Source organism: Malania oleifera, chromosome 1 (assembly GCF_029873635.1).
Source record: "Malania oleifera isolate guangnan ecotype guangnan chromosome 1, ASM2987363v1, whole genome shotgun sequence".
In the NCBI taxonomy this organism is placed as follows: Eukaryota; Viridiplantae; Streptophyta; class Magnoliopsida; order Santalales; family Ximeniaceae; genus Malania; species Malania oleifera.
This window is the reverse complement of record NC_080417.1, coordinates 118761475-118778796: the sequence shown is the minus strand read 5'-3', so window position 1 is coordinate 118778796 and position 17322 is coordinate 118761475. Positions and strand designations below refer to the sequence as shown.

The following is a 17322-nucleotide window of genomic DNA, read 5'->3' as shown; positions in this document are numbered from 1 at the left end:
TGTTACAGATATTTTTTAATTTGTAACAGCAATACTCTATTCAGTCCTTATATATAGGACAACATCGTATCAATGAAAATTACTTCTGCAATTTCTATAATATTATACTATGGATTTTTTATATTATTTTTAAAATATAAGAACAATTTACAAAATAATTTATATTATTCATATATTTGTATAGTATATTACAAATATATTTTCTTTAATCATTATTTATCTTTTTCACATAGGCATCTCTATATTTTTAATTTTGAATGTATTTCTTTTGCCAAAAATCAAAACCAGCACAGGTTATTGGGGCAGCAAAGGGCATAATGCGAGCCCATAACCCAATCGGCCCAACCAGGGCAAGTTGTGTAGGGGCCATTACGAAGTGTTCGGAATCTGTGAATCTATGGGCTTCGCTAGCTGGTGCCATTGTAGGGAGCCCTTAGGACCACTAGAGTTAAGTGGATACAGTCCACTTTATTCGTTCCTACCTCTCTCTCTCTCTCTCTCTCTCTCTCCCTCTCTCCTTTATTCTTCATCTCGGCCTTCGTTTCCATCATCTCCCCAGATTCTTCCCTCTGACCCTCCCCAGCGTTTCATCTCCGACCAGATCTAAGAGCAAACGCGAGCGAGTCACCCATGACGCTTGGCTCAGGAGGATCGAGTGTCGTGGGTGAGTCATTCACCCTCACTTGATTGTTCTTTCTTAAGCGTATCGATTCTTGTTCGATCTCAATGTTTGTTGCCGCGATGGGGTAGATTTCATCGTTTTCCTGCATATTTTACATTGAATTTCGCATGGGTTTGCATAATCGAGTGTTGGCTTTCGTGGGTTGCTGCAAGTTTTTAGCTCTGCTTATCGTGATCTGGATGGGCTTTTGTTGAAGAATCTTTGGGTTTTCTGTGTTTGGTTGCATATATTATTGTCGAATTTAGGCTAATCTGCTGTTGAGTCATAGTTCATGTTGTTCAAATGGTATTCTCTGATATCTTAATTTAGATTTGATAAAGAGTGACCCTTTTGTCATGACTGGGGCCTTCCTTTCGGGATATGGTCGTCGTCTAATTTTCTATGGGTGGCAACTTCATATTGTTCTCGATATTGGTTGTGTATATAACAGAGGGCCTGGTACTTCATAAAAAAGGCATGGTATTGGCAGCTGTAAGTCTATAATTATCTTATATGTATAGAATTAAAAACTTTAGGGTAAACTATACTGACCTCCCTTAGGTTTTCCAAAAATACACAAGACCCCCTGGCATTTGAAAAAATGATATCAACCTACCTTACCTTGAACTTTAAACAGAACGAAATTACCACAACTTTTGATGGTTGATCATCTTGTATAAAAATAGAAGTTGGCTTATGTGTTTCCCTTCTTTGCAACTAAGAGTTAAATTGTGGGAGGATTTGAAAAATTGAATGCAGGAGCAGATACTGCATTTTTTTTTTTTTCAATGTGCACATTGTGTTGGTCTGTGCTGTTGTTTTCATTAAACACGTCCAAGAGTAGCTTGTGAGCTTCTTCTTTTTTGCATTAGGGCATCTCCTACTTAAATTAATTATTAAGACAAATATGTTATGTTGTGATGGGGAATCAACTAATGGAGGAGGTATAAGTGTCATTATATTTAAATGTGGCTGCCATCAATTTTGAAAGTTAAAGAGGTTTATGTCTTTTTGGAAAATCTTAGGATGCTCAAAGTTTTAATTTGATGAATGATGTTTTATTGTAATAAGTATAATTCTCTGCCTTATTCTATCTCTCATACTATTTAAGAGAAGAATTTTGTTCTTGCTGATTTTGTTGTTGTTGTTGTCCATGTAGTTTGTTAAATGCAATAACAAAAGTGGATTGAACAGAATTTTACTGAAGCACATGCATCTTTGTGCCCTATTCAATTGTTTACTCACCACACCGTTACTTCAATACAGTGTGCGCTTTGAAGTTGATAATATTGAATTTGGATATTTGCATTTCACTCTTTTCACATTTGTCCACTACTTTTAATGTTTATGTGGGATACAATTAAGGCTCTCATTTTAATTATGGATTGTTACTTGTCACAATGACCATAATGAAAGCCTTAATTGTATCTCACATACACATTGAACTTGCTTGTTGTCACAATGACCATGTTGAATTGTGATTTTACAATTTTCTCTGTTATTTGTCATGTCGATTTTGTTAGTTAAAGTCATGAGTTGTTCCTCAATCCTTGTAATTGTGATATTGGGATCATATTGGATTGAATTCTTAACTTTAATACAACTGTAGTTTTGGATTGATGCTCCTTTCATCTTAATTTCACCTGATAATGTAGGTGTCAATTGTACCCTAAATTCATGATATGGAATGTAACAATTTGTAGTGAAGTACCTTTTGCATACAATCTACTTGAAGTTGTATCTCACATAAAATATATGCATGCTTCCACCTATTTGTATTCCATTGATATAGAAAGGGTGAAAAATTTTATCTAGAGTGTATGTGTGTTCGCTCAAACATACATAATACATAAACTTTATATTTTGGATTTGTTCATATATAGACACAATTTAAGAGAGGGCTATTGTCAACATTGAGGCGTCAACAATTGGCAATTAAGAGTTTATATCATCTTAAGAAGAAACAAAGAAAGCTCCTATGGTTTCAAAATTTATTGGAGCTACAACTGTACGAGTTATATTATCTGGTTGTAATTTTATTTAGTTGTTTCGTTGCTGTTTTATTTTTGCTGCAGATGTTGCTTCTACCATGCTTCTTTGCTGTTTTTGTTGTTCACTCCCCCACACAAAAAAAGAAAATTCCAATTATGATGTAATACTCGCGTGCGCCCGCACACACACACATATTATCAAAAGAGTGAAAATTGGGCACTTAATAAGTATTTGAGTTTCCATGCAGTCCCTCGAAACTTTAGATTATTGGAGGAACTTGAGCGAGGAGAAAAGGGTATTGGTGATGGCACTGTCAGCTACGGAATGGATGATGGAGATGACATTTACATGCGTTCTTGGACAGGCACCATTATTGGACCCCACAATGTCAGTTTTTTTTTTTTTTAAATGAAATATTAATGCTACTATTAAGTGTGACCATATATTTTTATCTTTTTTTTATTCTACTCATTGCTCACAAAGCCACAATGGCATAGCCAAAACCAATGGGGGCAATCACTTGCTCCTTTTCTTTTTTGTAATATTAAATATTATTTCTATAGTTTAAAACAAATAGGTATTGTTGACGTAGAAGGGGAGCCTTGGCGCAACAATAGAGTTGTGACCTGGAGGGTACAGGTTTAAGGCATGAAAACAACCTCTTGCAGGAATGCAAGGTAAGGTTGCGTATTATAGACCCATCATGGCTCACCCCTTTAGGTATTGTTGACATAAAATTTTGATATCTTGATCCTTACGTCACAGTTCAATGGCGATCAACTGTAATCAAAGAAAAGGAAAGCTTAGAAGACCCCCAATGGATCACCTAACCTTCTTTGATGCTTAAGTTGGAATTAGGATAGGGAGAGAGCGAAAGAGCTTAGGATAGTAGGCAACCATGGATCTCATACCTTTCTTTTCTCCTAGTTCTTTATTATATGCTTTAGGGAGTTAATACCCCTTCATCATGGGCGGTTTACACGTTTCCATGATAAGCATCCTTAATGTGCTACCTTGTTTCTAGCTCTCTTCATATTAGTCTCATTTTAAAAAATTATGCCCATTAGTTTGGGGATCCATTAGAAGTCAAAGACTTCTTATTGTTCTACATGGCAAAGGAGTCAATTATACCCTCACCAATTGCCTCCCACTCCTGGACCTAAAAGGGAGGCTTCGTGTCTAAGAGTGGTTTGTGCATCATTTTGGCTAATTCTATTGGGTCTAGTCTTTAGGTTTTGTTGTACCGGTCTTTTGACCATTCTATCAATGTTAGTAGGTTGAACATTAGACCGAGCTAGTCTTTATGATTTGGCAATTTTGCCAATGTCAGCAAATCGATCCTTAGACTGATCTACTATGATTTGGCCATTATGCCATTGTCTGCAAGTTAGTCCTTAACACAATTACGTCAAGTTGCTCTTTATGATTTGTCCATTGTGCCAATTTGAGCAGGTGAATTCCCTCTTGGTGAGTATCAACAAGTCAATCCTTAGACCAAGCATCTCTATTTGACCATTCAGGTGGATCCTTAGACCAAGCTGCTATGCAATTTGGTTGTTTTGCCAATGTCAACAAATCAGTCCTTAAACCAAGTCATTCTTCATGATTTAGCCATTTTGCTAGTATCAACAAGTCAATTCTTACACTGGGCCGCTCTTTATGATTTGGTCATTGTTGGGGATGTGGCTTATATTTTGAGTGGAAATGCATGTACCGGGAACATTACGTGAAGTGAGGAGCGAGAGCATGAGAGGAGGCTACGAGCAGAGGGATAACCGTTGACAGTTTGGGAACTGTCGACAGTTTCAGGCAGAATGCAGGGTTCTACTCTCAACTTCAAATCATCAATGGTTTAGCCTAAACCGTCGACGGTTTGGCAGTTTCGATCGGTGCAAGTCACGTAATTCAAATCGGGAGGCCAGTAGATTGGGCTAATCGGAGGGATTTCCTCCGGGGATTGCTACAAGGATGGTTTAGATAATATCTAAGGTTGTACACTTAGGGTTCATATATATTCAATGTATTGTAAACCTAATGTGAGTTTTGACATTGTTCATAGTGAAAAACGAAGTTGCTGCTCCTGTGGACGTAGGCAAATTGCCGAACCACGTAAATCTTGTGTCTTTTGGTTGTGTTTTCGTTATTCTCATTATTTAGTGTTTGCTTCTTTAGTATTGTTCATCATCGAGTGATTGCATTGGTTGTTTGTTGATTAATTCGCGTGTGAGCATGCACTTCCGCTGCGCATTTGCGAACAACAAGTAATATCAGAGCTATTGGTTCTTGATGGCTAGGGTCTCTTCGATGAAATTTGATGTGAACAAGTTTGATGGAATTGGTAATTTCGGGCTTTAGCAACGGAGAGTGAAGGACTTGCTAGTGTAGCAAGGGATGGTGAAGCCTCTATACAGAAAGAAGCTGGACGACATGAACAATGCAAGTTGGAAGGAGCTTGAAGCAAAGGTTGTGTCCACTATCCGACATTGTCTGGCTGATGACATGATGTACAACGTCATGGATGAAGAATCGCGGCTGCGATTTGGTTGAAACTCGAAAGTCAGTACATGTCCATGTCGCTTATGAACAAGTTGTATCTTAAGTAAAAGCTTTATTGGCTTAAGATGGCGGAGGGTTTGGACCTAACTCAACACATCAACACTTTCAACCAGATCATTAGTGATCTGAAGTGAGTTGATGTGAAGTTCGAGGAAGATGATAAAGCATTGATGCTACTAAATTTCCTACCAACGTCTCCTACATACGAAAATCTGATTACGACGCTAACTTGGGGAAAAGAAACCCTAGAGTTGGAGGACATCATGAGTGCATTGCTGGGGTTCCATCAAAGGAAGAAGGCCAGTGATGAAGGTTCACATGGTGAAGGGCTCGTAGTGAAGTTGAATCAGGATCATGGGAGGAGCGGTTTTCGGGGTGGATTGAACAGCCATAAGGCTCGGTCCAAGTCCAAGAAGAAGGACGTGCAGTGTTTTAAGTGCAGGAAAAGATGGCACATAAAACCCGAGTATTCGGAAAGGAGGAAGAGAGTTGCTGAAAGCAAAGAAGGTTCGTCAACAACAGTGAATGTAGTAGAAGGAGACTTTGGGAGCAATGACGGTGATATGTTCTCGGTTTCATCAGAATCGGATGAGTTCGCGAATTCTTGGATCTTGGACTCAGCGTGTTTATATCATGACACCCAACAAAGACTGGTTCACTAAGTACATATTGGTTAGTTCTGGTTCCGTTCTGATGGGGAACAATGCTGCGTGCAAAGTGATCGGTATGGAGAATATTAGAATCAGGATGTACAATGGTGTAGTGAGGAGTGTGATGTGAGGCACATACCAGAGTTGTGGAAGAATCTGGTTTTGTTAGGCACCTTGGATTGTAACAAGTTCAGTTACAAATCCGAAGGTGGGGTAATGAAGGTGAGCAAGGGGGTTTTGACCGTGATGAAGGGGAAGAGAGTATCAAGTAAATACACTGCTAGGTACCAAAGTTGCAGGTGGAGCTGCAACTGTAGAGTGGTCTAACAGTACTGTTCTGTGGCATATGCGTTTAGGGCATATGAGTGAGCGTGGGATGAAGAAACCTCACACGAAAAATCTTCTGAAGAGGGTAAAGTCATATGAGTTGGAGTTATGCAAGTACTGTGTGCTTGGGAAACAAAATCGAGTTCAGTTCATGACAACCATGCACAAGACAGAGGGAGTACCGGATTACATTCATTCGGATGTTTGGGGACCGGTGAGAGTGACATCACGAGGGGGATATGTGTATTTCGTTAGTTTTATTGACGACTACTCACGAGAGGTTTGGATTTACTTCATGCATCACAAGTTTGAGACGTTTGCCAAGCTTAAATTGTGAAAAACTAAAGTGGAAAACTAGATCGAAAGAAAGATCAAGTTCCTTAGGATAGACAATGGAACTAAGTACACAAACACGGGTTTCGGAGAGTTATGCAAGCAGCATGGCATTAGGAGACATTTTACAACATGCCAGACGCCGCAGCAAAATGGTGTGGCAGAAAGGATGAACCAAACCCTAGTTGAAAGGGCTTGGTGCCTCAGGTTTAGGCTGGGCTCGCCATGAATTTCTGGACTAAGGTGGTTAGTATTACTTATTTTTTGGTAAACAGATCACCAAGGGCATCACAGAATGGGAAAGTTTTTGAGTAAGTGTGGATCGGTAACAAGGTAGACTACTCTGGACTAAGAGTATTTGGGTGTCCAGCCTATGCGCACATTCCCTAGTGATGAGAAATCTAAGCTTGAGGCGAAATCTAGACGGTGCATCTTTCTGAGATATCAGAAAGGCGTGAAAGGGTTTAAGCTATGGGATCCAATGGCAAACAAGGTAATGATCAGTAGGGATGTGGTTTTCGATGAGAAAGCCATGTTGCGGCGTACTCTCGAAGAAATAGAGAAATAGGTGTCAGAAAATCACAGCAGCAACGAACATGCGATTCAGGTGGAGTTGGAGACTCAGGGCAGGCATGTAGAGAGTTCTAGCCTGAGAGATCAGCCAGCGGTGCAGAGGTGGAGTCGAAAACTCAGGGTGGAGATGACAATCTTTTGAACACAGGTAGTTCTAGCTCGGATAACTAGTAGCTGCGGCGTAGCATAGCTGTAGACAGATCCAGACGCGTCATCAAGCCACCCCCCAGGTACGGTTTTGACGATGTGGTGTCTTATACACTTATCACCAGTAGCGGGGATCCTACTACCTTTGAGGAGGCTGTGCACAGTTAAGAGAAGGGTAGCTGTATAGGCGCTATGATGGAGGAGATGAAGTTGGTGCAGAAGAAGTAGATGTGGGACTTGGTGGAGCTTCCAACTGGGAAGCAGACGATTGAATGCAAATGGGCATATAGGAAGAAAGAAGCAATTTCAGAAATGGAAAAAGAGAAGTACAAGACTCGCTTGGTAGTGAAGGGATACTCGTAGAGGAAGGGAGTAGATTATGATGAAATCTTCTCCCCTGTGGTGAGGCACACTTCCAACAGGATAGTGTTGGGATTGGTGGCGCAACATGATATGCATCTCGAGCAGATGGACGTAAAGACGGCGTTCTTTCATGGTGACTTGGAGGAGCTGATTTACATGACATAGCTAGAAGGGTTTAGCCAACCTAGACAGGAGCACTTAGTCTACAAACTAAAGAAGTCACTATACGAGTTAAAGTAGTCTCTGAGGCAGTGGTACAAGAAGTTTGACGCCTATATGACCCGTATTGGCTAGGACTGTACACGGTTCAATGCAGTTCAGTTTTGGCCAGAATCGAAAACCGAACTGAAATTTATGGTTTTGGGATTTCCGAACTGAAACCAAAACCGAACCGAAATTATGCTTTAATTGAAAACCAAAAATGTGGTGGTTTGATTGCGGTTTTTCGGTTTTAAATTGATTTTTTTTACAAAAAAAATAACCTTTATTTTTCATAAATTTGTTGAAAATTTATTGATCATTTTAATTTTTTATAGGGACTCATAATTTTAACAAAATAAAATCTGTTGGGCACTTTTAACAAAAATAACCTTTATTTTTCATAAAGTTCTTAAAAATTTATTGAGGATTTTTATTTTCTATAGTAGCTATATGGCTATATTGCATGCTATATTTTTACTAGCCATATTATATATATATATATATATATATATATATCTTATATAAATCAGTTTTTCGGTTTTTTTCGGTTCGGTTTCAACATAAAATTGAAACCGAAACCGAAATCGAACATTTTTTATTTTTGAAAACCGCAACCAAAATCGAAAATCGAAAAACTGAACCGTTTATGGTTTCGGTTCGGTTTCAGTCTAATTTTCGATTTTTCGGTAATTTTTGTACACCCCTAGTATTGGCTATAGGAGATGTGAGTACAATTGCTGCATCTATGTGAGGAGTCTTGTGGACAGGTCTCTCATATTTCTGCTGCTGTATGTTGACGATATGCTGATTACTGCTAAAGACATGTTTGAGGTAAATCAGTTGAAGACTTTGTTGGGAAAAGAGTTCGACATGAAAGACTTGGGTGCAGCCAAGAGGATACTTGGCATGGAGATTCGCAGGGACAAAGTTGTAGGGAGACTATAATTATCTCAGGGCGACTATGTGGAGAAGGTGCTGGAGAGGTTTAGCATGACTAATGCTAATCTGGTGAGCACACCTTTGGCGAGTCATTTCAGGCTGTCTACTACCAAATGCCCAAGGACAGACGATGAGGTCCGTGATATGTTGAAGGTCCCCTATACTAGTGCAGTGGGGTGTCTGATGTATGTCATGGTGTGTACGAGGCCGAACCTGACACATTTTGTCAGTGTGGTGAGCAAGTTCTTCTCGAATTCAGGTCGACGGCATTGGGATGCTGTGAAGTGAATTATCTGGTACTTGAAGGGTACAAGCAGATATGGCATCATGTTCAGTGCATAATAGAGTGATCCATCAGTGGTAGGGTACGTGGATGCTAACTACGCGGGAGACCTGGATGACAGGAGGTCTACCACAGGTTCATATTTATCCTTGTGGGAGGAACTATTTGTTGGAGGTCGATGGTGCAGTCACTCATGGCTTTGTCTACTATTGAGTCAGAGTACATGGTAGTGACTGAGGCTGCCAAGGAAGCATTGTGGCTTACATGATTGGTCAGAGAGCTGGGTGTCTAGCAAGGTGGAGTTCAGCTACAGTGTGATAGTCAGAGTGTCATCTACTTGGCAAAGAATGAGGTGTACCATGCGAAGACAAAGCGCATTGATGTACAGTATCACAGGTTGAGGGAATTGATTGCTTTAGGTAAACTTCTTCTTGAGAAGGTTCATACATCTGACAATACGGCTGATATGATTGACGAAGCCGGTCTTGAATTCGGGTCGACAGCATTGGGATGCTGTGAAGTGGATTCTCTGGTACCTGAAGGGTACAAGCAGATATGGCATCATGTTCAGTGCATAACAGAGTGATCCATCAGTGGTAGAGTACGTGGATGCTAACTACGCAGGAGACCTGGATGACAGGAGGTCTACCACAGGTTCATAATTATCCTTGTGGGAGGAACTATTTGTTGGAGGTCAATGGTGCAGTCACTCATGGCTTTGTCTACTACTGAGTCGGAGTACATGGTAGTGACTGAGGCTGTCAAGGAAGCATTGTGGCTTACATGATTGGTTAGAGAGCTGGGTGTCTAGCAAGTTGGAGTTCGGCTACAGTGTGTAGTCAGAGTGTCATCTACTTGGCAATGAATCAGGTGTACCATGCAAAGACAAATCACATTGATGTGCAGTATCACAGGTTGAGGGAATTGATTGCTTTAGGTAAACTTCTTCTTGAGAAGGTTCATACATCTGACAATACGGCTGATATGCTGACGAAGCCGATCACAACGGACAAGTTCAAGCATTGCTTGGATTTGATTGACGTCTCCAAGTGCTAGATGGGAGACGGTCCTAATCTACTATTTCAATTGGAGCAACGGTTGTACTTTCGGATTTCCTAAGTGGTGAATATTCGCCAAGGTGGAGATTGTTGGGGATGTGGCTTATATTTTGAGTGGAAACACATGTATCGGGAAAGCTACGTGAAGCAAAGAGCAAGAGCATAAGAGGAGGCTGCAGGCAGAGGGATAACCATCGACGGTTTGGGCTCTAACCGTCAACGGTTTTAGGCTGATTGTAGGGTTCTACTCTTGGCTTCAAACTGTCGACAGTTTCAGTCGGCGTAGGTCACGTAATACAAATTGGGAGGCTAATATATTGGGCTAATCGGAGGGATTTCCTCCGGGGTTTGCTACAGGGATGGTTTAGATAGGATCTAAGGTTGTTGTACGCTTAGGGTTTATATATATTCAATGTATTGTAACCCTAATGTGGGCTTTGACATTGTTTATAGTGGAAAATGAAGTTGCTGCTCTCGTGGACGTGGGCAAATTGCCGAACCACGTAAATCTTGTGTCTTTTGATTGTGTTTTCATTCTTCTCATTACTGAGTGTTTGCTTCTTTAGTATCGTTCATCATCGAGTGATTGCATTTGTTGTTTGTTAATTAAATCCTGTGTGAGTTGCTTCCGCTGCGCATCCGCAAACAACAGTCATTTTGTCAATTTGAGCAGGTCAATCCTTACACTAAGCTGACCTTGTGATTTGGCTATTCTGATGTCAATCTGATGGAGCTACTCCTAATTTTATGCTCTTCAATGTTAGGAGGTTGATCCTTAGACAGAGCTATGCAATGTTCAGGTCTCTTGTCTTGTAAGAAATTGATGCAGTGGTCAAATTGTTATTCTTTGTTGGGTCTCTTTTGGGACTGAGGCGAGTCATGTAGACTTTTGGGCTCTTCCTTTGCCTCTTGAACCATGAATGCATTCTCACGTTTTTAGTATGTTATTTTATGTTTGACAATAGTTAATTACCACTCAATAATAGTGCCACCATGGTTTCAGAATTATGTTTGTATATCCACGACTGTCCCAATTAAGGTACATCAACCATGTACATTCATGTGTCTGTTATTTGATGAAAGATGTTTCAATATGAGGGGGTGTATTCAATAAATATCCTTGATATTATCCAAATGTTTGAAAGTCACCTTTTTAATAAAGTTGGCCAGTATATCCATGCAGACAACAATGGCCTCTTGATAAAAGAATTGAAGTATAGTGTTTCTAAGCATAGTCACTTGAAAGTAAATAAGATATCAATGAGGGACATATCATCCAATATAAAATGAATAAAATGTATATCCATCTATTCTGAATTGTGAATACAAATAGTATTGAATTGGACTAAATTGGAGCCTCTGGGCACTAGTTCCAATGTGAATAGGATCCTTTTTGCTTCATAAATGGAAAAACGAGCTGCAGAAATGCATGCCACTCAGCCTTACATCTTGATGTAAGTAAGTGGGCTTCCTAGTATATTCATACATTAGTACTAATTCAAGCATAGGTATGTTGCAGTGATCACCTTGGTCTCTTTGGGAGGCAAACCACCCCCCCCCCCCTCCCACTTGGTGTGTTATTCTGTTGATATCAGAAATTGACATCTGATCCTTACTTTTCATACATTTGTACCAAATTCAAGCAGAGGCATGTTGCAGGGATCACCCTCTCCCCTTCGCTTACTTTTGTTGATGTCTAAAAGCGACATCTTGATCCTTATGTTCACAGTTTGTTAGCAATAACCTGCAACCAAGAAAAAAGAAAGCTTGGATGAGCTCAAGTGGCTTCCAGGGGCCTTCTTGGATGCTTAAGTTAGAACTAGGCTATGGAGAGAATGAGGGAGTTTGGGGTAGTAGGCAGCCATGGATCTCTTACCTTTGTTCTTGGGCCCCTACTTATATGCTTATTGAGGGAGTTATACATGCCTTCATTTATTTTATTTTTTTAATTTTTGGGGAGGGGTTGGGGGAGGAATATGTTTGTTGCATTTCCATGAGCTCCCTTAATCTACGAGCTCAATCCTAGCTCTCTTCATCATGTGCTCGTGTAGTTAACTGTGCCCATTAATTGAGGATCTTGGTAGTCAAAGGCCCCTAATTGGTCCATGTGGCAGGATGAATTTTACCCTTGTCAAGTATGTATGATGTTTTTTTTAGTAGAAACTCAAAAGGTATGTATATTATTTTTTTCTTTTAAAAATTTCAAACAAATAGATAAAATTTAAATATTTTTACCACCCATATTTCAAAACTGCTAAATATATCTCATAATCGCCTTAGATGGGCTTTCATATTTTGGCATTATTCCTTAATATATTCTAGTTCTAATCTTCTATACCTTTGAGGCTATACATTTATATGAGTGTATGTGATCAAGCAATCTTCATTCAACCATATGGTCCGTGTCACGATCAAATAAGTAGTCAATTTTTTACAATTTTTAGTTTTGAAAATATTCTTATATTGTTACATCCTTGCATCTCTTTGTAGCGATGTAGGGTTAATCTCTATGCAAGTTTGAAATTTGAAGTTCACATGAAACTTCTAAGTTTTTGTATTTGATCCACACAAGATCGATTTCAGTGGGGGCAAATTTGAAAATCTTAAAAACTTTTCTTTATATGATAAAAATATTGAGAAAAAGAATCTATCCAAATGGCAGCAATTGCCCATGCTGGGATGAATGTGGCTATGCCCTTGCATGCTTATGTTCACTCGTGCCTACTTGTGTGCTGACCCATTATTTTTTGGATGCAAGCAAACTATCTTATGTTTCAAACTATGGAAGCAATCTCTCAATGGAGAGGGGTAAGACTGGTACATATTCCCTGCCCCAAACTCCCGACAGCCTGGAGCCTCATGCACTATGTGTTGCATTTTGTGCATTTTTTTAGTAAGCAAGTTGCTAAGGACCTGATTAGTATCATTTCGAATTTTTGTTTTTGTTTTTGCGTAGTTAAGAAACAAATTATGACAGCGTGTTTGTGTACATTGCTTGTTTTTTCTTTGTTATCGGTTTTCAGCTGCTTTTGAAAAAAGGAAGACCAAGTTGCTTTTGAAAAAAGTGAAGACCAAGTTTTATTTATGCTACCTGTTGCCAGAATACTTCAATATCGAGAATTAATTTTTTTGGATTAAATCATTCATTTTATACATAATTTTTAATTAAAATTAAAATAAAATGACAATGTGAATTTAAAATATAATCAAAATAAAAATGTCCAAGAAATTTCCAAAATTTTGAAAATATTAATTATTCATTTTAAAAGTACTTCTACTATTTTTCATTGTCATGCACAATAAGTTTGTTCTTGTAGCACTGAAAAGTGATTTTTGAAATATAATAATTAGGCAAAGTAATTATTATAATTTTATTTTTATTATAATATTTTTTTATTTGTATTTTTTTATTTATATCGTTTTTTTAATTGTTATTTGATTCAAGGACAAAATGAGCATTTGTTCAATCAAGTTTTTGATTTGTTTTAGTTTCAGAAATGTTAACTAGGTTTGTTGGTTTTTGGATTTTAGTTTTTGTTTCTGCCTTTAGTGTTTCTTTCTGGTTTTCATTTTTATAATTTTTTATAGTAATACCATATGGCCCCTAAATTTTATGCGTTGATTTTGATTGGGAAGGCGGCAGGATATTAGTTGCTGTTGCTGGCTTATATAGAATTTCACTTGAATGGCTTAAAAATTCTGGCTTTTTGACTAACAGTGTTATGAGGCCTTTACACCTTTTATGAATGAGGCCTCTGGTTGCCTTTACTTAGAGTTGCTTTCTTAAGAATTGTCCAGGTAAGAGGATCTTATTTGAAAAAAAAGAAGGTATTTGCCTTGTTGTTCTTGCCTCTTTCATGAGCTTTGGAGCTTTGAGTCTTCAAGTTCACTCAGTAGTGTACTGGTGAGGTTTGAGTCGCCTATGGTTTATGCCAAGGCTAAACTAGTAAACCACAACTCGGCCCGACGTACCTCTGATCATGATAGGTTGGATCTAAGAAGTCTGCTTCACACGAGACAATGTCATTTGCCTATTCCAATCTTCTAATTAAGTTGTAAGGAGTAGTTCTTATCAACAGTGTATTTTGGTTCATAAATATTGTGAACTAAATACCGTTGCTCCTTGTCAATATTGATGGCTTGCTTGCCTAATTATTTTTCTTCCTTTTTATTTTCAGTCTGTGCATGAAGGTCGCATTTATCAGTTGAAGCTTTTCTGTGACAAAGATTACCCGGAGAAGCCACCAAGTGTTCGCTTCCATTCGCGGATTAATATGACTTGCGTTAACCATGAAACAGGAGTGGTATTATTTAATTTATCTTGCATTTAACTGATATTGTGGGAGATTTGTGCTCTGGTGGAGTTTTATTCCCTTGTAGCTGCTGAACTAAAGCATCTTGATATTGATACAAGTATGCTCATTTTTCACCGTGTTTAACATGGTTGGAACACAGTTTAGTTTGATCCCTTGGGTGTGTTCTTTGCTTTACTATTTTTTTAACCCATGGAAGGTGGTAATGTATCTAATGAGATTCAGCTGCCCATAAAACACCTGGATCCTATCACTGTGTTTCTACCATAGTAGTAAAAATGGCTTGGGTGATTGTTGTAGCAGTTATTGCAATTTGTGGAAATTTGAGTCCTTTTTGCTCTTTTTAGTGGAGATCCACTTGCTTGACAATATATGATTGCCTCCCCCTTGTACAGGTGGAACCAAAAAAGTTTGGACTTCTGGCTAGCTGGCAGAGGGAGTACACCATGGAGGATATACTGACACAGCTGAAAAAAGAGATGGCAGCTCCACATAACAGGAAGCTGGTTCAGCCTCCTGAAGGTACCTACTTCTAGTTTCAAGTAATATAAATATCATGGATAATGTTGCATATGCTATATGCAATATATAGTTTGTAATTCTATGTTGATCTTGTTGAAGTATTGGGGAAAAAGAAAAAAGAAAAAAAAAAAAGAGGGGGAATGCCTCAAAAGGAAAAACAAAAACAAAAACTCCCCTATTATCTCTGTGGTTTCTCCATCTTTATCTTGCGATTTTTTTTGTCAAACTCTATGGATGGATGCTCTGTTTGATTAATGGGATTTCTATTGTATGCCGAAGTTGGAGAATACCCTTGTATTAGTATTTGGGCGTGGCTTTTGTTGTGGTTGGTTTTCTCATTATTACTTTTTCTCCTTTTGCTTCTTGCTGAGCTCTGGAAAGTTGGAAATTGCGAACACTTGACTTGCATTAAAATGTGTAGAACAACAGCTAGAAGAAATAATTTGGATTAATTGATTGCTTTTATTTCTTCTTCCATTTGTTTTCCTTGAAAAGTAAGCATAAATATATATATATATATATATATATATATATATATATATATATATGATCAAATGTGCTGCTGGTTTTTATGCATCTTTAGCTTGTTATAGCATGCCGCCTTCTTTTTTTTCTGTTGATACACATTAAATTTTTGGATGGACTTGTCCACTAGAATCTTGGGCTTGGTTATTTGCATGGGAAATAATCTTAATTAGGGCCACATATGTGGGAGGCTGCTGATTGTAGCAGGTGACATCTCCAGTGAAGACTCTGCTTGTTAGGAAGGATGATGGATGAAAATGTGGGAGGTGGAAAGTTTGGGTAGAGAGAAAAATGGAGGAAATAAGGGGGGGTTTTTTCCCTTTTGTTTAAAAAAAAAAATAGAAAAAAGCTGGTGTTGCTTGGGTAGGAGAGAAAAGAGCAGAAAATGGGTAGAAAGAACAAGAGTTTTTCTTTCCTCTGCTTGGTAGGTAGGAAAAGTGGTGGGAAATGTAATGCATATAATTTTGTCATTTAGTAGACCGCCTCTCATCTTTTCTATTCCATTCCTCCCAACTAACTTAGGTGGAAAGATTTGGCCTGTCAAGTTTTTATATTCAGGAATAATGCAAAAAACATTTTTTCCTTTAGGGTCCGTTTGGATCAAGAATTTGGGAGAATGGTCATGACAAGAATTTTTTGGAACTTTTATTAGTTATGAATGTTTACAAGAAGTAGTATGTGGAAAATTTGAGAAGCAGCTGGTAATGACGAGAGTTCTTTTATTTTATTATAAATAAGAATATGCAAAAATAGGAGAATACAAGAATGTTTTTGAGTATATATTATTGAAAATTCTTTCTTTAACTAATAGTAAAGAGAATATAGATCATTTTATTTTTGAACTTTGGATCCTAAGGAAGCAACTTGAGTGGATCTAATTCTAAAATAAAAACAAACTTACAACATGTTTGATTTCAACTTTCTTGATTTCATTTCATTCTTGTAGGCACAATTAATGTGTGTAAATTTACGTTATTCCCAACTACTAAATAATTTTTTTTTTTTTTTTTATATTTAAAGAAATTGGGAAAGAAAACATATATTCAAATTAACTAATAAAATTTGATTTTATATGTCAATAATATTTATTTTTTTAATTATTTTTTAGTCGTATTTTAACCCAATTTATATATATATATATATATATATTTTTAATAGTACATAATATAGAGAGAAAGTAAAATGAAAAAAAAAAACAATGAATCCTTTTAGATTTTCTCTCTATCTCCCTTGGTTGATTTTGTAAAAGAATTAGGGAAAACACAATTTTGTGAGGTTGACCTAACATGGGCGAGTGTGTACTGCTTGGCTTCTACTCCCACGACCAAATGGTTCTCCTTGTTCTGAAACATTCACATACCAACGTATGTGCACAACTGTAAACGAATCAGAATACCTAGTCCTTGATTCTTATTCTCATGGTTTCAAGAACGGATTTTAGGCAGCTCTGATACCAATTGCTAAATCTGCTCTATTGCAAAACACAACAAGGCACATAGTCATAAAACAGTTAAAGATTCGAAAAATAATGTACCTTAAACCATAGGTTTCATGATTTGAGTACCAGACAGTGTAGTAGAGTATGAGTATGATGAGATGCTACTACATTCTTCCTTTCCTTGATGTGCGACTCTGGTGGGGAACCACGCGTGACAAGGGCGAAGACAAGATCTCTCCTTGTTGATTGTATATTAGCGCAAGGAAACCTACCCATCACGGGCTCTTAGTACAAACAAGGCCCACATACATATACTGTCCCACACATTGGTGTTTAAGGTCCATAACAATAATATGACGATTTTAATCCATGCTTCGATAATGCCCGATATCCATTTAATTCAAGTTTTATAATATATATATATATATATATATATATATA

General features: G+C 38.0%; 1 protein-coding gene across 1 annotated transcript; it reads left to right on the top strand.

Annotated features, from left to right (window-relative positions):
- The first annotated feature begins 327 nt into the window (after positions 1-327).
- On the top strand, positions 328-15205 carry LOC131161178 (ubiquitin-conjugating enzyme E2 variant 1D). Its single transcript, XM_058116897.1, has 4 exons — positions 328-664; positions 2901-3040; positions 14262-14387; positions 14792-15205. Exons 1-4 carry the CDS (start codon positions 631-633, stop codon positions 14930-14932), a joined length of 441 nt encoding a protein of 146 aa, XP_057972880.1. The 5' UTR covers positions 328-630; the 3' UTR covers positions 14933-15205.
- Positions 15206-17322: the final 2117 nt, after the last annotated feature.